We start from the raw sequence: 17,568 nt of genomic DNA on the forward strand, positions 1-17,568 counted from the left end.
GAATTGTATTGCAGTCTGTTGGGTTGCTGATATAGCTAAAGCAATGGTAGCACGATATAGGTTGGTCTTGGTTCACATACTTAAATTCACAAACATCGTCCTTGAATGAGATGAGCTGGGGGTTGTGGAAGTTGTTCATAAAATAAAGCAGGGGATGTCTCCTATTTTTCATGTCTTTAATGATATTAGTACTGTAGCATAATGTTTTAGGTATTATTATATCTCTATTATATAAGCCAAGGGAGGAGGTGTGGTGTCCTTTTTTGAAGTGACTAGAATACCCTCTAATTATTTAAAACAATATTTTTCTTTTTATAAAAAATTGGAAAATGAGAATCAATGAAACTTGCCATATGAGTAGGTCAAATAGAATATGCAATACCATTAATAAGTTGACAAACAAGATTGACACAATCAATTCACGAAATCAATTATCAATTAGAATCTTCAACCAAAAAAAGTTAGCAATATATCGTGATAACATAATATTTCAAGCAATGTGGTTTATTAATATTTATAATTGTTAAAGAACTATATTAAAATTGCTGAAAAGAAATTATTAAATCATCGACCAAATTTTTCAGTGACGGTATTGAATAGTTAAAAATCATTCACCTTTAATTTAAAAATATAATAACATCTACAAAAGAACCTCAATAATTTACATCACTACAAAAATAATTTTAGATAAAAAAATATGTCCATTTATATATACCAATATAAGATTATCGACGCACGCATTGCGTGCATATGCAACTAGTATCTCATGTTAGAAGAGCGGAGAATGTTGTGGCACACTTAATTGCTCGTTGGGATTGTAATCCTAATAACGAGATTGTTTGGTTGGATTCTTTTTCCCCAAAGTATTACTACTTTGGCGACTATTGATTTAGTTTAATAAAATTCTTTCTCTTTTACCCTAAAATAAAATCATATCGATCAATTCACAAACTTAATCAAGCATTAAATCAAAACGGAAAATCCAAACAATTAACAAAGTGAAATGATTTATTTAACACAAAAGACTATGTTAATACAACATAAGAAATCCTAAATAAATTCACTTAATATTCTTAAATTTATTATTCATCAAGTTTAATTTTAAAAACCTAACAAAATAAGTAAAAAAATTAATAAAATAAGGGTTAAGTGACGGAGGCGTAATTTACGAAACTTTTCCAAAAAAAGGAAGTTTGCCAAAAAAAAACCTTTTACTAGTTTATTTTTGCGAAAAAAACCTTATGAAGCATTTTTTGCGAAAACAAACCAAATCAATTTTTTTTTGCGAAAACAAACCTAGTATCATTTTCCGGTGTTGACCATACAATTTCTAGCGTTGACCACCTCTAGCCACCACTACCAACACCTGCGCACATCCCCGCACCCACCCCTGCGACCCCGACTTCACCCCTAGCCCAGCCCCCACCACCTGCAGCCCACCCCACCCCCACCAGCCGCCCCCAACCACTCCCTCCACCCCCTCAGACGGCAACCCCCCGCCACCCCCCTTCACCCCTACCCTCTCTCCACTCCCTACTTCCCTCCCCCCCTTCTCCTCTCCCTTCTTCCATCCCCCCACGCCGTAGTCCACCCCATCCTCCAGCAGCTCCCCCTTCGCAACCCAGAAAATCTGAACCCACCACCATCACATGACCATAACAATATGAAACCTCCCCCACCACCACGAAACCCACTACCACAGCAAATGAAACAAAAACTATCAAAAATAGAAGAAAAAAAACCATTGTTTCTGAGTGGCGCAACGGTGGGGGGTTTTGGGTGATGCAACGATTGGGGGGGTGGATGAAGGGAGAGGAGAGGGGGGAGGGGTGAAGGAGGGAAGAAAGGAGAGGAGAGAGGGCAGGAATGAAGGGGGAGGGGTGGGGTGTCGCCAGAGGGGGTGGAGGGAGGATTGGGGGTTGTTGGTAATGGTGGCTAGGTTTCATCATGCAAAAATAATTTTGATTTTGGTTTGTTTTTGAAAAAAATTTGATTTTGGTTTTTTTTTGCAAAAATTACTTTATAAGATTTTTTTTTTTCTCAAGAATGAACTCATAAAAGATCTTTTTGGCAACTTTTTCTAAAATTTTATTGGAAACTTCTAATAATTTTTTTTAAGAAAGGAGGTAGAGAAAAAAGAGAAACGAAAAGAGGAAAAAAAAAAGTTCCTAGCTTGATAAAGCTTAACTTAGGAAAAGCTGAGGCGGTGGCCGCTCACTTCTCCCCCCTCTCTCTCTCTCTAAACCCTAGTCTGCCTTACCCTTTCTTCATCAGTTAGGGGCTGCCATGGATGTTTTCATCCATGGTAAGCCCCTCTTCCTCTTTTATTTTCAGTTTTTATTTTTGTTGAATAAATTAGTATCTCTTTATGGGATTTTTTTAGTACTCTCTGATGTGGAGATCTCCTTCTCCCCTATGGGAGTTGTGAATATGGTTTTTTTTTTTGTTTTTAGGTATGAGAAATTGTTCTCATTGGTTGAAGTTCGAGACTCAACATGAAGGTATTGGAATCTCGGATGCGGTAAACATGGCTCGATCAAGATTGTTCTTCCCAAACTATATCCGAATGATATACTTCCTCATCAATAGCTGTTTGATTTAGCAAATACAAGAGGGCTGCGCTGTATTGTTCGATTTGGCTCATTGTAGTTTTTTCGAACACGAATTTAATTTAACTTTGTTTGATTGTATCTTTTTTTTTTTAATATCTATTGTAGATGTCGTTTGACCTTCAATTAATGAAATTTCTCCTTCAAACAAAAAGGAAAAAAGAAAAACAAGAAACATAGAAAAGGAAGTTTTTGCCCAACTTTGCAACTTCCCCGCAAAAAATAAAAGTTTGTTAACCTAACTATCCTAATTCCAATCCGTAGCATTTCCTAGGGAAATTCCATCTCTCTCTCCCTATAGATTACAGATTATAAATTACAGATTTCATTGCAGTTTCCCTTTTACCTAAAAAGTTCGATTTGCGATTTCGTATTTCCAGCATCAATTCAAGATATCACAATATATTTGTTTCAGTAATACTCAAGGCCTGCACAAAATGGATCAAAGTGTCATCAAACCTCCAATGTCAATGCAAATACCAAACCAAGCAATACCCAAGAAGTTCCATCATATGAGTCGCTGCTACCCAACACCTAAGATAAGGTGTGAAATTGCTCCAGAGAAAAGTGTGAAGTTGCATGAATCGGAGGAAAATACAAAGATGAAAGCAGGTTCAGGTCCTTACCCAGGAGGAATGGGCCTATATACGGGAAGGGACCCAAATGTGAAGAAACCAAATTGGTTGAGGCAGAGAGCACCTCAGGGGAAGAAGTTTGAGGAGGTCAAGGACTCTCTTTCTCGCTTGAATCTTCACACTGTTTGTGAAGAAGCCCAGTGCCCTAACATTGGTGAGGTCTCTCTTTCACCTTTCTCTCAATTCCCATCTCTGTTTTCTGTTAAAGAGAACATTTAGTGAGCTTTTCAGCACAGTAAGTATAATGAATATTTACCATCTACTTCAAATTTATATGGCAGTGTTGGAATGGGGGTGGGGATGGTATTGCAACTGCCACAATCATGGTTCTTGGTGATACATGCACTCGTGGTTGCAGATTTTGTGCAGTTAAAACGAGTAGTAATCCTGCACCACCTGATCCTATGGAACCAGAGAATACAGCCAATGCTGTTGTAAGTTGGGGGTATGTATAATAGAATTTTCTGGTATTTGTTTTTCCTCTTATTTCAATCAATTGCTTTCCTCTTACTTGCAGTGCATGTTGTCTTTTATTTGGTATATGTAGGAGTTAAAAATTATTAATGTTATTAGAATTTTGTTAACATGGTGTTCAAAGCATCTTGAATAATATGAATGTGATTTGGACGATAAAATATTTGGTTAGGTCCATGTTACTTACCCAAAAGAGGGCTTAGATGGAGCAAGCCTTAGAAATACTCCTATTAGGTTGGAAGTTAGGCAGGACTACAACCATCAAGTTCCAGAGAGGTATTTCTTAGTTCTTACCTCTATAAGATATAGCTATCCTCTCTTAATTAGGGGGTCCGTGAAACATTTTTCTAGAAACTCTCTTGAGCTTTTTGTGAGTTTCTATTTGAATGTAGTTTAGAAGCACATTGAATTTTGTGAGGCTTGATTTTGCAATCTTAATTTTTGTATTGTTGGCTTATGAATCGAGATCAATAGGTTGTGAATATGATCAAGTTTACAAGTTTAATGCACCTTTCTGCTCTCATTCCCATAGTGCATGCTATTTTCAACTTAATATGGGCCTATATACCTTTATTTCTTTTTGCAGAGGGTGCATTCTGTTGACCTGAATTTTGCTGAATTTAGTTGAACTTATTACTTGACTAAACTTTTCAGAACTTATTGTAATTTGTTGAAGCTTCTTTTATACTCCCTCCGTTTCCTAAAGATCTTCCTTGTTGCTGTTCCTACATATACCAAGGAGGATCCATTTGTGTGGGGTGTGGGGTTTGTAAAGGAGGAGAGAGAAAGTGGTTAAGATAAATAAACAAATAAAAAGGGTTTAAAGTAGGAGAGAGAAAAGGAGTAAAATTGAATTAATAATGTAGTGGTTGACCATATGTTAGGGACATAAGAGGGTGAAAAGGGAAAAAAAAATTCCAAATAAGGAATAAAGTAAAAGAGGGAAGATCTTTTGGAAAAGCACTTAAACGGAAAGAGGGAAGATCTTTAGGAAACGGAGGGAGTAGCTTATTAGAACTAATCTGAACTCATTTCTTTTAAGATGAAGAGAATGCAACCTAATTGAATGTGTTATATACTTTTAAAGTGCATGAAGGATTTGGGTATTTATTCTACAGGCATATATGACTTGCTATAGTTTAGGATACTAGGGTCCCCCAAAATGATACTCGTACATGACATTTTGGCTGAAGAACCCGTGTCGACCCGACCTGACACGGGGGTCCAGGTATGAAATACGGGTCGGATACCTCACTTTGCAGTCGGATAATGCTAGATCTGGAGGAGATGAAGAGAGAGAAGACCGATTATCTTATTTGTAAACCCTAGATTTGAAAATTGATCGCGAAGTACACAATTTTATTTCTTGAGATATAGGGGCTTTAACTCGGGAGGCTGAGTCGTTTGCAATGGTTGAAATTTCGTCATCATAAGTCATTTTCTCCGGCGACGGTAGAGGAGAGAGAGCGAGGTGCAGGGTGCTGGAAAGTGGAAAAGCAGATTGTCCTGTCGACTATGTAGAGATTCTGACGTTCTTTTTTTTTTTTACTTGATAATTAACTGTGGGGATAGGAAGGGGTGGAACTTGGGAGTAAAAAGAAGCACATGAACCAAAAAGAATACAGTTGTTCTTAACAAATAAAATATGGGTACAGCTTTACTACATGATACACCACAATTTACAGCTATTTAGTATACAGTAAGCAATTGCTTTCTTTTTTTTTTCTTTTACTTTTAAATTTTATCTTCGACTAGTACCCGGCTTTTGAACTTAAAACTGTAGAATATATTTTTTATTACGCAAGTGTTGTATCTCCGTAATCGTATCCAACATTAGGATGGTGTCTCCATATCCTAAAATTTTAAAATTACCGAATCGGACACTCGGCTCCCTATCCGTATCCGATACTCGTACCCATCACCAAGTAACATAAGACATGTCTGGAAAATGGAATTGAAGAGGGAGATAAGGCATTTTAAAGACCTCGAGTTTCATTTGTCAATATGTTTCTTCTTAACCGTATGATTTCTTGACATAAACCATGTCTAGGGTTCAAATTTAACTATGATACAGTGGGAATGTAGTGTCCAGGAACTAGCTTATGTAGTGATATACCCTGACTCCCGGTAACATCTTTGGTACCTTGTAATAACTAACATATGTTAACCAGGTCTCTTAGGGATGAACTTAAGAGCATTTTGTTTATCAGTTTGTCTGTTGTCTATGTCATCTCATGTACTGTCGATAGAAGCTGGTCCTTGGATTTAGCATCTTGCCAATGGCACTCAACAGCATTGAAAGTGTTTTATATTACATTTTTGAGCTGTTACTGCATTGTTATGTTACTTCTAGTTTTGGCTATGTCTTCATTAATGTTAGGCTCATTGAATTGACAAGCATGTGCTATTCATTTTCTTGAATAAATATGGGGTTTTCATTTTCTTGTCAAACCTAGCCATTCTATCATATCCCATTGAAGATCTTTCCAAGTGTACTAAATGCCTTTTTGTTATTCAATCAATTTTGTAAGAATAACAATTATTTTTGTTTGGAAGTCTTGGTATTTTGGTAGTGTAATTTCGTTCCGTATAATTTCGTTCCATCAATGTATCTCATGAGCAACGCAGCTTGATACCTAAATCTTTGTACAACATTTTGTTTTCTTTTACCCCATCAACCTTGGGTAGATGAATTAGTAGGATGATGTATGACGTATAGGACCTTTGCCCCTGTACTAATATCAGATCAGCTGTTCTAGGGTAAGGATGCCTACATCTGGATCATTCTAGAATCTTTTCATGATGGAGCCTATACTTGGGTAAAGAACAGGCTCTTTTTTTGGGAAAAATGGTTTCCGTTTGCTGATCAAAATAACATTTTTAGCCGGGTGAAAAATGTCTTTATTTTTAATATGGCCTTTTACTTTGTAGTGTTGATTACATTGTTTTAACAAGTGTTGATCGGGATGATTTGCCTGATGGTGGAAGCGGCCATTTTGCGCAAACAGTCAAAGCGATGAAGGTAGGTGAAACATTTTAGTGGCTTGTTTCCTTTGAGTCTTCTTATATTCTAGCCATGTGAAATTCCAAGAAATAACTGATGCAAAGTGCTTGACGAAGAGACTTTTGATGTTGCAGAAACTCAAGCCTGAAATCATGGTTGAATGTTTAACTTCTGATTTTAGGGGAGAGTTGACGGCTGTAGATACTCTCGTGCACTCAGGATTAGATGTTTTTGCTCACAACATTGAAACTGTTAAGCGGCTTCAGCGAATTGTAAGAGATCCTCGTGCCGGGTCAGTTTCGTGTTCTTTTGCTGTTAGCATTAATGTTCTGAAACTGCAACTCTTGTAAATGCATATCTTTCATAACTGTGTAGAGCATCCTGATGCGGATGTTCATAGGGGATTACATATGTATTGACTGTCAAGTCTTATAGGAGTTGACACATTCTGCTTTAAACCTATCAGATTAGGCTAGAGATCTCAAAATCTAACCAAACCAAGCAGAGAAAAATGGATCATAAATAGATATTGTGATCGGAAATCCGATGTTGAGCCAACTCAAATAAGTAATAACCAGTAAATTTGTGGGTCAGATCTGACCCATTGAATTGAGTATAAGATTTTATTTAGTATATATCTGATAAATGTATTACTCAAAAGAAAATAGTACAAGTCATTTTGATCCAAAACTACAGTTTTAGGCTTTTAGAAACCAAAAAAAAATAAAATTCAACTCCTTTCTGCCATGCAACACTAAAAATATTGAATGTCATTAAGGATTTTGAAATACGAGGAATATTCTAATTAAATGATGGATTTGTACATTAGTTATCGGATGCACAAATATTTTTTGTCATAATTCTCTCTTTTCTGTATCCTTGAGCTTTTTTCAGCCTTCTTATTATATACATTTAGGTTGAAATGTTATTTCGTATTATAACTTTTTATAATTAAAGAAAGGCGTCTAATCTGTTGGATCAACCCGTAACTAAAAAAATATGGGCATCTGTTTTCGAATCCGAAACTGAAATGACCTGACTTGTAAATAATCTGATCCTAAAGTCATCTTATTTCAACTCGACCGACCGGTTTGACATGTCTAGGTGAGTCTTCTTTTCTATTGGAGGCAATAGAAGTACAGTGGAAGCTGGACCAGACCTACTACTGTCTAAATAAATGTAGCCTCTCTTGTCCAATTATGTAATATGATGTGATGCATCAACTGAATAGGCCCAACTTACTCACTTACAAGAGGAGAAAGGCCCAAGGGGCACATCAGTAATTTCAAGAATATGGGAAACAAAATGATTCACTAGGAGACAAAAGTTGTTAAGAGTGAGAGTGGGTGTACAGGAGGAATTCTAGAATAAAAGGGGAGTGGAGAGAGAATGTTAGACAGCTGATCATTTGTGTAGAATTGGGATTTTGGGAGAGAGGGAGCCTCTCGAATGCTCACCATTTTGTAGTTATCTTCTACATATATCTAACATCATCTTCCTCTCATTCTTATTTCTTCTTCTCTATTTCTTTGTTTACTTCTTGTGGACTTTTGTGTGGTATTGCTGTGCTCTGTTTTTGGTGTGGATTTCTGGATAACAGGTGGTGGTGAACGGAGTTCATCACATATGACCAAAGTGCTTGTTTTTTTTTTTTAATCAGTTCAACTTGGGCCTTGTTCACTTCACCTTATCTTTACTAAACTAGAATTATTTTCAACGGGTTAAATTTTATGATATTTATTCTTGCTGATTAAGACTGATTTTTACTTTTTGAAATTGATTTTGATAATTTTTGCTGTATTTTTCTTATGCGTACTAATTTGAACTGATTAAAGTTTCTTTTTGCTGATTACAACTGATTTTCGTTGCTTTTTCTTTAGAATCCTTCCTCGGACTTTTTCTATTGCAGCATATGGTCTTCCACGCTTGCTAATGCACAACTTTTGTTATCTTTTATCAAGTATCAGCAATAATTATAAATAATTGATATTTTAAAAATATAGATTGAGATGAAACCAACATCATAATTACTAGTCTCTTTAAAAAATATAATTCAAACAATTCGCTCAAAGCTAATATATAAATAGACATAGTTTAAAAGGCAACATGTTGCAATAGTGAATTAAGGAGGAAATTTATCTTTTAAGTTGAAGTACAGTGCCTTAGAGGAACTGACAAGCTGGGAGTGATCAGTGGCTTGGAAAAGCAGGATCTGTGGCACACTCTGTATGGTGTCACTGGAGAAGGGAGAGAGAAAAGACCGAGAGCAGGCTTGTCAAGAGAGAGCATGAAAGTCAAAGGAGAGGACAGAGTTTAATATTGAACATAGGCATCTCTTGACCTTTCGACTGTTGTTTATTTGTAACTGTATGCTCTAAGACCAATTCAAACACATCCCTGCAAATAATGATTATGGATGGTAAATTAAACTCGGACTGCATTCAAATGAAGCATGTATGTTGCTGAATGGTTCATCTATTCTTCTTGTCTGATCCTTGACCGTGTTTGCCCTCCTTGGGTTCTTAACAGTTAATATTGGGGAAGTTTTCACCACGCACTTGTATACTTTCTGATAATGCACAATATACCCCATTTTATTTGTTGCACCTTTGACCGGAACTATTAAGAAATCCTGTGCTGGACAAAATGTGAGGGTATGTTATTTGAGATACTAAACTACATATGGGTACAGGGTGTAAAAATGGGCACATGGAGGTCTAAGAATTACTGCAGCTTATTCAATTCTTTTTCTTTCCTTTTTTACCCCCTTTACTTAATGGCCTAGCGCCCTAGCCTAATCCAACAAGTAGTGAGGTGAGAAGTAGATTGGGTATAAGTGTTACCCTGTGTTCCAGAAGACGTGCATACACTTGTTGCTATAGTGATACTAGCTGATGATGCAGGTATGAACAGAGCTTGTCTGTACTGAAGCATGCAAAAGTTAGCAAAGAAGGGATGATTACAAAAACTTCTATCATGCTAGGGCTTGGTGAAACTGATGACGAATTGAAGGAAACCATGGCTGATCTTCGGGCCATTGATGTTGATATTCTTACACTTGGACAGTATTTACAGGTAAGAATATATCAGCTTGGTGGCTTTGTTGCCATTGTTGGTATTGTGCTGTGGCAAAATTCAAGTCTAATTACGTTCTGACCCTCAATCCCCTATCCACTTATTTTTCTAAAATAACCCTCGTATATTGGACACTCTCTAAAATAACCAAACTTTGGGAGATTCTGCTCTGAAATAGGGTTGTTTGGAGAAATGTCTGTGCAGGGTTACCATAGTAAAATTGCTCATCATGGTGTTTTTTCATATGCTATATTATTCGTCAAGGACTTAAGACATATATTTGCTTGCAGCCAACACCACTGCACCTCACAGTTAAAGAGTATGTTACACCCGAGAAATTTGCTTTCTGGAAGGAGTATGGAGAAGCTATAGGCTTTCGCTACGTTGCTAGTGGACCTCTTGTAAGCATATTACCCTGCTTTGTTTGATTATAGAAAATGATTTTTCTGTCTCATGTATGGACTAAATACCTAAGGAGGTCTTGAATTAAGTGGGTTGTTAAAATCCGCATTGTTCGAGCAAGTCATGTGCCGAGGAAGTAGTAACAGATACTGTGCATCCTCCCAATAACCTCACATGAATAGTAAAACCGCTATGGGCCAATCAATTATCCTTTTTTTTTTCATTTGTAATTTTTTTTTTGAAAAAAAAAAAAAAAAAAAACTAAAATGGAAACCATAATATGTAGTTTCCAAAATCAACATGGCTATTATATCTATGACTAATTTTGAGTTTATTATTATAAAATCTTTATGACTTTGAAATCTTAGACCCAAAGCTACCAGGAACAGCCTTGAGTTGCAGTTGGTTAACTACTTAGGGGATTAATTATTCATGTGAGAGAACATCGGACAGGATACCGAGTACATGTTATTGGTTTGTCATCATCATATGCCTCCACAGCTTGAATTTCTGAATGTCCTTTGAACAACTTTGATGTTTTCTCGTTATATAATTGGTATCCATTGAACCTGAAATGTGCTCCATCCTTGCTTGAATTGTAGCAATTCAAGTGTTGTGACATACTAGCCTTGTTATTCTGCTGGTAATGTGTGTTATGTCAGCATCATTACTGAAGTGAATGAATTATGGTTTCTAAACGTTTTTGTAGGTACGTTCATCATACCGAGCTGGAGAGCTCTTTGTTCAGAGCATGGTCAAAGATAGAGCTAGAGGCACTTCGAGCATGAACTAACTTTTATTTTAGATAATTATTTTTTTTGAGAATATTTATAGTACACCTGGGTGTATCATGCTCATAGTACATCCAAGACTATTTTCTCCAAATGAGCAAAATGAGCAAAGGAGTAAATGAGCAAAATGAACAAATGAGCGAATGTTTTTACTCATTTAAGAAAATGAGCAAATACTTTTATTACAAAATGAGCAAAATAAGCAAATGAGTAAATGAGCAAAATGTTCATATGAACAAATTTGGTGTCAAATGAGCACCTGAAGTTTTAATTTATTATAAAAATATACCTGGGTGTACCATGCTCATGGTACATCCGGGTGTACCATGAGTGAACTCATTTTTTTTCTCGAGAACAAGATGATTTTGGTTGGTGAACGCTTTTTGTACTTTCCAATTTGATGAATAAGTAATATATAGTATATGATGAAATTGTTCATCTAACTTTGTGAAATTCAGTAGATGAATATTGAATAATGCATTGAAATGCTTGAAGCAATATAACAAGAGTTTTAGAGAGAATACAACTCTCTGAATTTTAGAGAGAGGAAAATTATATTGTATTTCATTGAGAAAACAATTATTACAATCTCAGCTATATTTATACAACTAAGCTATAGTAATAACTAACTCTAGATGAGCTGTACAAATTTGTTATTACATATTAACAGAATGTGCTGAGCTGGCTTAGTTTGTTAGAGGCTGAGCTGATAGTAGCTGCTGATCCTACTGCTGATGCCTTGCTGATATTTGCAAGTTGCTGAAGCTTTGCATTCTGCTTATGTAACTTCAACACCCCCCCTCAAACTAGGGGATAGAGAGGTAGGAACCATACCTAGTTTGAAAAGGAGATTTTTATGTTGAGCAACAGGAAGTATCTTGGTAAAAACATCAGCTAATTGGTTCTGTGTAGGAAGATAGCTAAGCTGAAGTAAGCCTTCTAGAACTTTGTCTCTAGTGAAATGACAATCCACTTCTATGTGCTTGGTACGCTCATGGAAGACTGGATTGCGAGCAATGTGTAAGGCTGACATATTATCACAATGTAGAGTGACAGGAGTGAGATTAGAGATGCCTAACTCTGTAAGAAGTCTGACTAACCAGCAAACTTCTGAGGCAGCTTGAGCCATGGCTCTATATTCAGCTTCTGAAGAAGATTTAGAAGTTGTGCCTTGCTTTTTAGATTTCCAACTAATGGAGAAGTCCCTAGGAGAAGGACATAACCAGTAACAGATTTTCTGGTATTGGGACATGCAGCCCAATCTGAATCACTATATGCTTGAAGAGTAAGCTTATCAGAGGCTTTGAGAAGGATTCCTTGACCAGCAGTAGAATTGACATAATGAAGGGTATGAACAAGAGCTTGATAGTGAGCAATTTTTGGAGAATGCATGAATTGGCTTAGACTTTGAACAGCAAAAGCAAGGTCAGGTCTGGTATTAGTTAAGAAGTTAAGCTTGCCAACTAGACTTCTATAAGCTGCTGGATCATGATACAATCTCCTTCATCAATAATAACTTGACATGTGTAGGAAGAGGAGTAGAGGTCTTTTTCTGAAATGTTAAACCACTATCTTGAAGAAGCTCTTTGGTGAATTTGTGTTGAGAGAGAATAAAACCATCAGAAGTGGTGAGGACTTCAATACCTAGGAAGTAATGCAACTTTCCCAGATCTTTGATACTGAAGGTGGTATGTAAATAAGCTTTGAGAGAGTCAATAGTAGCTAAGTTGGTGCCTGTGATGATTATATCATCCACATAGACAGCAAGGATGGTGATATCATCATTTTCTTTCTTGATAAAGAGAGAATAGTCATTTTTAGACTGAAGGAAGCCTTGAGAGCAAAGCAGAATTGAGCTTTTGAAACCATTGTCTGCTGGCTTGTTTTAAGCCATAAAGAGATTTGTTAAGCCTACAAACAAGCTTGTGAGGATTAGGAATACCAGTAGGCATATGCATGTATACTTCTTCATGGAGATCCCCATGCAAGAAGGCATTATTTATATCCAATTGATATAAAGTCCATCCTTTGCTAGCAGCCAAAGCAAGGATACTTCTAATAGTGCCATCTTCACCACTGGAGAGAAGGTCTCTTGGTAATCTATACCATATTTTTGAGTGAAACCCTTTGCAACCAACCTGGCCTTGTATCTATCAATGGAACCATCTGCTTTTCTTTTGATTCTATAAACCCATTTACAACCAATGGGTTTCTTGCCTTTAGGAAGAGACATAACATCCCATGTGTTGTTGTCTGTTAATGCTGAAATTTCTGAATCCATGGCTTTGACCCATAATGGATCCTTAGCAGCTTCATTATAACTGGTTGGTTCAATATCAGTAAGCAAGGAGGCTAGGAAAGCCTTAGATGGTGAAGGAAAATTTTGATAGGAAACTAAATTACACCAGTTAGAAAGTGTAGTGTGAGAGCAAATATAGTCATTAAGATGTGTAGATGGTTTAGAGATTCTGGTAGACTTCCTTAGAGTAGGAAGAGAAGAATCAGAAACAAGAGAAGGAGTAGAAATAGGAGAGGGACCTGAGCTGAAATCAGGAGTAGGAGAAGAAGTAGAGAATGGAACTGAGCTAGAATCACTCAGATCAGTTACTGTAGGAAGAAAAATTTGCAAAGGATAAATTTGTGAGAGAGGTTTGTTTGTGGTTGAAGAATAGTGAAAAGGGAAGTGTTTTTCAAAGAAAACAACATCTCTAGATATCAGGATTTTGTGTGTGACAAGATCAAGGACATTGTATGCCTTTTGTGCAGGGGGGTAACCAAGAAAAATGCAAGGATGAGCTTTGGGATCAAGTTTGGTTCTGTTTACAGAAGTGGTGTTAGCATAACATAAACACCCAAATATTCTCAAGTGTTTGAGGGTAGGTTTGTATTTGAAGAGTTTTTCAAAAGGAGTGGCATTTTGAATGCTGGTGAGAGGCATTCTATTGATCAAATAAGTGGCAGTCAATATACAATCACCCCAATATTTTGTAGGAATTTTTGATTGTAACAAAAGAGACCTTGCTGTTTCAAGCAAATGCCTATGCTTGCGTTCCACTACACCATTTTGTTGGGGTGTACCACTGCAACTTTTCTGATTCTCAATGCCTCTGTCAATAAAGAGCTGTTTCATGTCTCCTTCTATAAGATCAGGTGCATTATTTGTTCTCACAGTTTTAACCTGAGTATGAAACTGATAGTAATGAAATTCAAGAACTGAGTCATTAAAGCAACAGAATCAGATTTGCTTTTCATTAAATGAGTCCAAGTGACTCTTGTAAAATCATCAACAATAGTAAGGAACATGTTATGACCAGAATAGGTACAAGTTTTGTAAGGTCCCCATACATCTACATGAAGTAGTTGAAAAGCAAAGGTAGATTTTATTGAGCTAATAGGAAAAGATCTTCTAGGTTGTTTTGCTATTGGACAAATTTGGCAAATATGTTCAGCTAGACAACCATTAATGTCTACAGAAGGATCTAATTCTGGAATTTTGTTAAAAGAAATGTGTCCTAGTCTGAGATGCCATAGCTTGGCATTTTCTACAGCAGTGAAACAAGTAGAAAGATTTGAAGTAGACACAGTAGACACAGTAGTATTATTGTCTATAGTAGAAACAGGAAGAGGTGCAGAAGAAAGAACATCTTCACTTAATTTGTAGAGACCATGCTCCAGCTCACCAAGAACCATGCAGTGGTTCATCAAAGGGCCCTGAATGAAACACTTGTCATGAGTGAATTTAATTGTATAAGAATCATCTTGACATATTTTGGGAATGGAAATGAGATTAAAATGAAAGCCAGGAACATGTAAAACATTTTTAAGCTCTAAGAAAGAACCCAATTTAATGTTTCCAACATGTTTTACCTGAATTTTGCTTCCATCAGGTATAGTTATGAAGTGATTTGTACCAGATACTTCATGATAATTGATAAATAGGTTTAAATTGGAACACATATGATCAGTGGCACCACTGTCAATGATCCAATTTTGTTTCAAAACAGAATTTAGACAAAATGTACCTGCTAGTTGAGCACTAGCTGCCAGTCCAAGAGAACCTCCAGCATTATGTTCAGTCTGTTCTACAGTATTATGTTGATTAAGAGCATCCATCAACTTCACATACTGATCTTTAGTGAATGATGCTTGAATCATCTCACTGTTCTCATCATCAGCTGTATCACCATGAGCAATTGCTGCTATTTTCTTGCCTTTGGCATACTTATGATTGGCAGGATATCCATGAATTTTCCAGCATCTATCCATGGAGTGACCTCCCATTTTACAGTGATCACAATAAAAGAGTGAAGGTCTCTTGTTACCAGTGAGAACCTTGCTAGAATTGTAGCCTGAGTTATTGTTAGTACTGAAAGTAACTCTGGCAACTTGTTGCTTGTAAGGTTTCTGATCACTCTTCCTTGCTGTAAAAGCTACAACTTCATTGTTGTTCTTAGTAGGGTCTGTAAGTCCTCTGTGACTTTCTTCTTGACATAAAAGTCTATATGCTTGTGTTATGTTTGGTAGAGGTTGCATCATGAGTATAGTACTTTTGACCAAAGCATATTTCTGATTTGCTTTCATTAAGAAACATAACAATCTAGCATTCTGTTGTGACTTCAGAATGAGTTTGGTTATGTTACAATTGCAACCAGTACACACACAAGCAGGAATTGGATCAAGACCATCAATCATATCCCATAGAGATTTAATTCTTGTAAAAAACTCTGAAATATTTTCATCTTCTTCCTGAGTTATGTCATTCAGTTGTTGTTGCAGACTATATAACTCAGTGCCAGAAAAATTACCAAATCTTTCTTCAAGATTAAGCCAAATCTCTCTTGCTGTTTTGAAATACAATATTGATCTAGCAATGACTTGATCTAAAGAAGCAAGAAACCAGGATATAACTAGATCATTGCATCTAGTCCAGATTTTCAGTAAATTTGCATTTCCAGATGGTTTTGATATAGAACCATCAACAAAACCTAGCTTATTTCTAGCTGATAATGCAATTACCATGGATCTTTTCCAATCAGCAAAACCAGAACCAGAAAAGACTATAGGAACTAATTTTGTAGTATTTAAATCGGATGAACTGAGATAATACACATTGTTAGGATCTTGTGAAAATTCAAGATGTGATTGAGATTCACTTAAGTTTGCATTTGCATTTGAATTTCTAGGTGCCATACTTTGATGCAATTTGAAGAAATTGGGAAGAAGATACCTCGATTTCTTGATTTCAGTAAGTGAAGAGGATTGATTCAATCGTCAGAAAAACAATTTTGATCTCAGTTCTTCAAATCAGAGATTTTAGGAATTGATGCGGAACATTATAATCCAGAACACTTATGCTCTGATACCATGATGAAATTGTTCATCTAACTTTGTGAAATTCAGTAGATGAATATTGAATAATGCATTGAAATGCTTGAAACAATATAACAAGAGTTTTAGAGAGAATACAACTCTCTGAATTTTAGAGAGAGGAAAATTATATTGTATTTCATTGAGAAAACAATTATTACAATCTCAGCTATATTTATACAACTAAGCTATAGTAATAACTAACTCTTGATGAGCTGTACAAAGTTGTTATTACATATTAACAGAATGTGCTGAGCTGGCTTAGTTTGTTAGAGCTGAGCTGATAGTAGCTGCTGATCCTACTGCTGATGCCTTGCTGATATTTGCAAGTTGCTGAAGCTTTGCATTCTGCTTATGTAACTTCAACAGTATATGTTGAGCTGAATTCTTTTGACTAATCCACTAAGCCTAAAAGCCTTTGTGTGCGAATTATTTTTGACAAATTTCATGCGCTTCACCCGTTCACCCATTCACCGAGACTAATAATATACATCTATCTCATGGGTAACCCACCAACTACAAATAGCCAATTCAAAGAAATATTATATATACATGAGTTGGATTATGTTCAACATCTATATATTATATATATATACTAAAACTCAAGGTAAAAATATATTATGTTGTCACATGTATTCCTTCCACACAATCAAATGAGATATATTAAACAATAAAAATGTGTGTTTTAAAATTCGAATTCATAACCTCTCATTTAAAATACAAATACAGTAATACACCAACCAGTTGCTCTACAATTTCATCATGCTGGTATTTATTGGAAAAGAAATTATTTAAAGACACGATAATATTTTTGTTTTTAAAATAATTAAATGCAAATTAATTCTCATTAAGCTAATGCTAATAATAGTGTGTCATACCTTTTAGTAATCTTATATATAAAAGAAAATAAAACTATTCAAATTTTTATAACCTCTGTAATTAACACTACTACACCAATTACTTGCATCGGTTATATTCTTATACATTAAACTAAATTTCAAAAACAATATATATATATATATATATATATATATATAATATGTATGTATCTATATAAATATATGTATGTATCTATATATATATATATATATATGTATATATATATATATATATATATCTATGTATGTATATATATATATCTATGTATGTATATATATATATATATATGTATGTATATATATATATATATGTATGTATATATATATATATAT

The 17,568-nt window shown here is 35.6% G+C and overlaps 1 protein-coding gene across 1 annotated transcript; it reads left to right on the forward strand.

Annotated features, from left to right (window-relative positions):
- Window positions 1-2,801: 2,801 nt before the first annotated feature.
- LOC104899159 (lipoyl synthase, chloroplastic) lies at window positions 2,802-11,230 on the forward strand. The gene is made up of 7 exons (XM_048647895.2): window positions 2,802-3,403; window positions 3,526-3,689; window positions 6,650-6,740; window positions 6,857-7,014; window positions 9,626-9,797; window positions 10,088-10,198; window positions 10,909-11,230. Exons 1-7 carry the CDS (start codon window positions 3,047-3,049, stop codon window positions 10,990-10,992), a joined length of 1,137 nt encoding a protein of 378 aa, XP_048503852.1. The 5' UTR covers window positions 2,802-3,046; the 3' UTR covers window positions 10,993-11,230.
- The last annotated feature ends 6,338 nt before the right edge of the window (window positions 11,231-17,568 follow it).

Source organism: Beta vulgaris, chromosome 7, assembly GCF_026745355.1.
Source record: "Beta vulgaris subsp. vulgaris cultivar EL10 chromosome 7, EL10.2, whole genome shotgun sequence".
In the NCBI taxonomy this organism is placed as follows: domain Eukaryota; kingdom Viridiplantae; phylum Streptophyta; class Magnoliopsida; order Caryophyllales; family Amaranthaceae; genus Beta; species Beta vulgaris.

Coding starts and splice junctions, on each gene's coding strand:
- LOC104899159 (XM_048647895.2), top strand. CDS start 3,047: ATGGATCAAAGTGTCATCAAACCTCCAATGTCAATGCAAATACCAAAC. Junction 7,015..9,625: donor GTAAGAGATCCTCGTGCCGG/GTCAGTTTCGTG, acceptor CTGATGATGCAG/GTATGAACAGAGCTTGTCTG. Junction 9,798..10,087: donor CACTTGGACAGTATTTACAG/GTAAGAATATAT, acceptor ATTTGCTTGCAG/CCAACACCACTGCACCTCAC.